The sequence below is a fragment of the Perissodus microlepis genome, chromosome 17, assembly GCF_051167445.1.
Source record: "Perissodus microlepis isolate ML-2025 ecotype Zambia chromosome 17, ASM5116744v1, whole genome shotgun sequence".
Classification (NCBI taxonomy): Eukaryota; Metazoa; Chordata; class Actinopteri; order Cichliformes; family Cichlidae; genus Perissodus; species Perissodus microlepis.
Genome location: NC_140477.1, coordinates 26,573,353 through 26,580,267, shown reverse-complemented (window position 1 = coordinate 26,580,267; position 6,915 = coordinate 26,573,353). Strand labels below are relative to the sequence as shown.

Below are 6,915 nucleotides of genomic sequence, written 5' to 3'. Positions count from 1 at the left end.
AAGCTGCTTTAGATAAAGCAGGGACGGGCTTTAATGCAAGCTGCTCACCGTCCTTCCCTAAAGGGCATTGTTGACATCCTCTCCACTGACCTCCATCACCTCCTCCTGTCTTGTACTTGCAATGAAAAACGACTCGCCATCGTGACTGGCTTTTCCTTCCTGACTCTTGAGTGCTGATCAATCACAAAGACGTTTGTTTGGGGGGAATAACGCGTTTCTCGTATTAGCCTGCGCTCTGCGTGCAACTGGTGGTTATTTCCACATTTATTTATTTGATTTGTATGTAGTGCAGATTGCATTTGAACCGCAGTCTTAACCTCACCTGCTTGGTTTGTAGCAGAGGAGAAACGGCACATTGTTTATGTTAGCTTTAATGAGCTTGACTCATCTGACTGCTGGCCCTGGGGAGCGTTTGCGTGCTGGATTTCTTTCTTTCTTTCCTTTTTTTTTTTTTTTTTTACTTTTACTGACTCATTAAAAACCAATCCACACGGGCCGAAAACTAACAGTCACGTTTAAGCTTCAACTACCAGCCACTTAAAACACACACACACACACACACACTACTCTGTCTTGTTTTCAGCTTTCAAGCCCTGCAGCTGGATGATTGCAGAGGTTAGAATTCTCCATTAAAATAATAATAATTTTTATTATTATTATTATTATTATTATTATTATTATTATTATTATTATTGTGTGGATGTACTCGCTAATAAGATTATTATAATAATAATGAATAATAATATAATTGTTTTGCATGATTAAGGGGTTCCCGCCATGAAGTTATATGTAACTGATATTTTTCCAGATTATTTTTTCTAACTTTAGATATATGTATATATTTTTTTTTCTTCTAAAGTCAGGTTTTTTTTAAAGCAACCAAAGGGAACACTTTGGTTAACACTGAGCATGCGTGTCTCCGTGTAAAACTGCCTACGCGCATAAGAATGACATTTTAAAAAGGCCGCTGTAAAGTTTTAATAGCAACCTTGTTTTTTTGTTGCTTTTTTTAAGGAGGGGGGCGGGGGGTCCTCACGTCATCGGGGAATTACTGGAATAAACACGTGACACAGCAGCAATATTTCAATCAGCCAGAGCTGCGGTAAATCTCGAGCCTCGAGGAAACAAACAAACATTTAAAAATAAAGCAAAGCTGGCTGCAGTACATCCCTCTGTCACAGATCGTACCCATCAGGCCGTCATCCTGGTGCATCAACAAGGACCCCCCACCACCCCCACCCCACGCGGGGGTCTCCTCCAGCAGCAAAATTAACTCTGAAGACAAATCCAAAAACAACTGCATCCAAAAAGCTTCCATCATCATTCCCAAACAGCAGTCAGACGGAAACCTGCTCACTTTGTAATGACTGATTTGTTTTGCTGACAAGGCCTTCAGTGAGTTCAGACCGCGCTGGTGAGCTGCTGCCACACGTGCATTTATTTACCGCCGGCGTTTACACTCCAGGACTGAACATATACAGCGCGCAGGTGAGGCTGGAGCCTCGCATTAAAAAAAGAAAATGGCATCTGCTAGGCTGCTTTCACTTTGAAAGGTAAACTCGGCTCGCCTGTGCAGGGCCACAGTCTGAAGTCAACCGACTTATAAAAGCTTTTCCCTCAAGTTGGAAAATTTATGTATTCACTTAAATACTTTAATACGCATAAACGGGCTTTCATTTTGTTTATTTCTTTCTCTTTCTCTCTTTAAAAAATCAGAACGTTTAGGTGAATTTAGCGCTTTATAATACATTTTTGAATTCAAATATATTTAACTACCGTGCAGCTATTTCTGAATTCAAGAAATGTCCCCTTACTTTGGCTCTAGCGTTACTAATAAATCACTCAAATTCAAATAAACGGCACTTTATTAAACAAAACAAAATGTAATGCCTTCAAAATATTTTTTAAACAAATAACACAAAATGAATAGAATAAGTCAGTATAGGCTACACAGTCCCTCTATTTCTATACAAGAACTGGGACAATTAAAATGCAGCAATAAGAAAACTGCGGAGGGGAAAAAAGTGTTTGGTCCTCAATGTCCAACCACTCCCTTTTCCTAAAAAATAAATTACTATATTAGGCTATAATTTACAGTCTAGTCGTAACAGCCGGGTTTGAGCCATCTTTAGAAACTATTCTCGAAGTGAGAGGGAAGGAAACTTACGTGTTTTGGTGTTACACAGCTCTGCACAAAAAATACAAAAGACAAAAAATCTCTCTGAATCGCTTGTCCATTCGGAGTGTGAATGAAAGACCAAAAGTACAAAAAAATATAGAGAGAAATTATATATTAGAGTTATTAATTTAAAAGATGCGCTTGGCTTTCAGAACTTGCTGCAGTCATAAACAAAAGCTCCTGAGGTGCGGTAGATGGACTGTCCGGACGGGAAGGCCATCTGACAGCTATTATTCCCGTTCACTGGAGAGCCGTTCAGCCCGATCCGCTGGGACTCGAACATCTCCCGCACCGAGTGGAAGTTCTGCTGCTGCGCCGGGTAACCCGGGCTCAAGTGACTCAGGTCCCCATACCAAGATGCGAGCCGACCCTGGTGCGCGTGGTGACCGTCCTGGCCCGCCTGGCTCAGGTTTCCGTGCCCAAGTGAGGACGCGGTGGTCGTGGTGATGCAATAATCGGGCAGAGCCTCGTCCACTGTGGTGGAAGGGGCCAGGTGGCCGCTGGAGGATCTATCCCCTGCGTATAGACTCATGGCTTGCATGTTGCAGTGATAAGTGGCGTTGGAGCTCGTGGAAATGGCGTTCTGGTTGCAGGTCGTTGAGCTGTAAGCGGACGTCTGGTTCGGCGAGTAGCTGAGCGACAGTGAAGGGGCGATACCTGTCCGAGAGGAGGCGATGTGAGGTGGGGAGAGCTCGCCCTGCGGAGACCCCCGCATGGAGGTCATGATGTTATCCACGCTGAAGCCCTGCGCAGGGGCCTGGCCGTGGTGATGGTGCTCGGTTCCTTCGATACTGAGTGACCGGGTGGAGGGGACGCTGTGCGGGCTGCCCGTTGACAGGCTGCTTCTGCTATCTGGACTCTCGATTTTGGGCACGGCGCCCAGGGTCGGGGATGCGGCCTGAGGCGGCGTGGAGTTCCCATTCTCAGTCTTTATATCCTGGATCCGCACCGGCTGGGAGCCCTGCATGGGCGGCTCGGGCTCCCGGCCCGCCGTGCGGACAGAGGGATCTTTGCTTTGCCTGTCCCGCTCGTCCTTGTCCCTCTGCACGTCCTTCTTTTTGAACCTCTTCCGGCGCCGTAGAAAGCTGCCGTTCTCAAACATGTTGTAGGAGTCGGGGTCCAAAGTCCAGTAGCTGCCCTTACCGGGCTTCTTGTCGTCCCGGGGCACTTTAACAAAGCACTCGTTGAGGGACAGGTTGTGCCGTATGCTGTTCTGCCAGCCCTGCTTGTTGTCCCGGTAGAAGGGGAACCTCTCCATGATAAACTGATAAATCCCGTTCAGGGTGATCTTCTTCTCTGGCGAGTTCTGAATCGCCATGGTGATGAGGGCGATGTAGCTGTAAGGGGGTTTCACCATGTCCTTCGGCTGGTGCTGAGGAGTGTACGGTCCGTACGGCCGGGCCATGCTGGCCGGGTACTGCTCGTGGGCTGCATGCGAGTACATGCTCATAGCCGCAGGCATTCCCGTGTATCCCCCACCGGCCCGGTAGTAGCTCTGATCGCTGCTGATGTAGGGCACGACTCCCAAAGAATTGGGACTGGAGACGGAATAGCGCGCCTGCATCCTGCGCAATGCGTAAAACCTCCCCAAAGCGCTCTCCCTCCACAAACTGTCACAACTTCAGCTTGCGCTCCGATCTCTCTCGCAGCTCTGTTCACTGTGGAAGTTCCTTTTTCTAAGCCGCAGCTCGCCAGGGTGAACCGAAGAGAGCACGCACTGCTACAGTGAACATTTGGAAACTAAGAGGGCTGGAGGAGTCACAACGAGGAACTTTTTTTTTACCCTTCACATTTTTTTCCTCCCTTTTGGCTGCTCGGACTGCTCCACCCCGAATCCGAATGTGTGCTCCATTATCCAATGGGACGGCGAAATGAACCTGTGGAAACGCTGCACGGTGATAAAAGTTACTACCCCCACTCTTTCCTCCACCCCTCCTTCTCCTCCTCCCCCGCACTTCTTTCCCTGACTTCTCAGTTCAGATCACGGAATTATTAAAATGCTTTTCAGGGTGTGCCCAAAGTGCCAAAAGATTCATTTAATGGCCCAAAGTGTGAGTTATTTATTATTTTCTATTAATTCTTCATTTTGAGACTCGTAAAATAACTTCACGGTGAAAATGGAGAAAGTGGATTTATTGTGTATAATTGATCGGAATAAGGGTTTTTTTTGGTTACCACAAATTCTTAAGGAATTTTTCTCATAGCAGACACGAGCCTGATATCAATTTCCAAAATTTTAAAAAAAACGCGAACGTGCACAATTAAACCTGCAGTTAAATCCCTTCAGCGATGCACGGTGATCTGAGGCCTGTCAGTTTTGTGAGATATCAGATGAGCCTGAGCCTCTGAATAAACAAGCGGACATGAAAGAGCGTGGATGCCTCCCCGCTCCTCCCCGACAGCGCCGGTGGGCGGTGTGCACAAACTAATTAAAGGCTAAATGAAGATCATTTGGCCCAGCTGGGTGTGGAGAAGTTCCCCAGGGCGCGAGCGGCTGCTGGGACGTTTTTGAAAGATGAAGACCTCCAAATGTCACTCGCACTAGACGGAGTGTTAACAGAGCCATGGAAGTTCTCGGTGATTTCTGTGAGGCTGGGGGTAAAAATAAAAAAGTGTGAGAGGTGTTAGCCGAATTCAAAGTAATTTAAAGGCTTTAGAAATTTACATTTGTTTATTTAGATATTTTTTCAAATAATCTAAATTATTAATCTTATCATACAAACTAAGAACTTGATTGAAGATCAGATTTAAAAAAACTAAACTATGTGGTTTGTTTTGTTGCTGAAAGACGAACTTCCCCGCCATACTGCTCTATTTCAGGCAAAACTCATATTTCTCTCATGTTTTTAAAGTTCAGTATTGTAGATAATAATTTTCACAGAGAAGTCTGTCATATTTTCTGTTATAAACCAAGCTTTTACCGGTGTTAGTAAATGAAAAAAGGTGTTTATTTTTACTTAAGAACTTATTTATATAAAAAATAATATTAAACAAAGCAGGCCTGCATGGAGCACCGCGTGGCTTTATCTGAAATATTTATTTATTTATTTTTTATAAACTATGCTTGTATGAAGGAGACACGAAACTCAAAGAATCCTAAACGAAAATCTTTTAGTGATCCAAGTACAAACAAGTGTTTGAAAAACCTTATTTGGAGACAAAGTCAGCAAATTCTCGGGCAGTTTTTTTTTTATTAAACATAAACAGTGATTGTATATATGCGGTTTTTATGTCCCGATGACATAAAAGTTAAACTCAATATTTGATAATGCTTCTATGTTAGGCCTTGAAGAGCACAGAGACTCATCTCTTGAAAACACTGCAAAATGCAAAACAAAACAAAAAAAAAATCATTCACGTCTCTGTGAACTAACTGCCCTAAGACCAGTGACGCTCTCAGTTTACCCCTGAGCAAACATCTTCACACCAACTTCCGATTTACAAAAGTCTGAAGTCTCCCGACAAAAGCGCAGGGATTAATAAAATAAACAGGCCTCGTGTAACAAACAGGCCCATGTCGACATGTTTATGCTGAGCTCGCTTTTGAAAACTGCCGAGACTTAAAAATTCTCAGAGACAGTTTTCACAATTTCATCTTTCCTGCAGCACAAGAGAAAAGAGGAGAAACTAGTTTCCGATTCGCTATAAAATCTGTTAATTTGTCACGTGTATGTGTGATTATTCAGCTCTTTGTTCTGCTATTTGCATGTGTTTACAGGGCCAGAGGAGACAAACGCTGTCACCTGTGAGGACCGCGCACTGTGTGTTTCTGGCTGACCGGCAAACACGTCAGCTGGCTCCGCCACATCCAAAGCACACCCCTCTATCCGTCACTGCTGACATCTCAATGAAATACAACCACACCCTGTAATAATAATAATGATAATGTTAATAATAATAATAATAATGATAAAAATAATGATAATACTCCCTTCTGTGAAAGAACACACACCAAATTCAAAGGTTCTTATAATGACCTGCAATAGGTTTTAAACAATCTATATAAAAATGGTTTAATGAGACATTTACTGAGTTCTTCAGCAGAGATCAGTGCTGGTATCAAGTCGGACGCGGTTCTTCTCCTAATGTGAAAGAGAACAGCTCCCCCGAGTGGTCAGTACATAAAAGTGCAAAATGCAGGCGTTTTCGCATCAGCAGTTGTATTAAGTAATGTTAGGCATTTAAACCTAACTACATTATAATTTGCGTTCCGGTCATTTCGCTCTGGTAAGCCGCATAATAAACTATAACACGGCAGCTGTTCACAGGTGTAACACATAAATGTATCCGACGACAAAGTTAACTCCTCTTTGAGCAGAGGCGGGGAACGGTGTGTAAACAAGAACACTAAAACACGGCTGTGGGAAATTAAAAGTAGAATTTTGTCAAATGCTACAAATTAAAACGCAAACTGTAGATGCACAGAACAGCTACTGTATGCTATTTAAAAACATCAGAAATATTAGAAATATAAGTTATGGCTGAGGTGCTGCGCTATAAATTACGGATACCCTGATTTATTTAAAATGTCTGCAAATGAAACGATATATTGCTGAAGCGGGACTGTCACATTAAACTTATATTTATTACAAGTATCATGTTTAAAAGCGAAATGCTGATATTGTGTCAGTAATGCTAAAGTGATATTTGTGATATATGTGATGTTTTCAACAACAACAACAACAACAACAAAAGACTTTAATAAACAAAGTAATAAGTCTGACCAGTAGTGTGAT

The 6,915-nt window shown here is 43.3% G+C and overlaps 1 protein-coding gene across 1 annotated transcript; it reads right to left on the bottom strand.

Moving 5' to 3' along the window:
• Nucleotides 1–1,847: 1,847 nt before the first annotated feature.
• LOC146369766 (forkhead box C1-A-like) lies at nt 1,848–4,070 on the bottom strand. The gene has a single exon (XM_084910998.1). It carries the CDS (start codon nt 3,741–3,743, stop codon nt 2,328–2,330), a length of 1,416 nt encoding a protein of 471 aa, XP_084767124.1. The 5' UTR covers nt 3,744–4,070; the 3' UTR covers nt 1,848–2,327.
• Nucleotides 4,071–6,915: the final 2,845 nt, after the last annotated feature.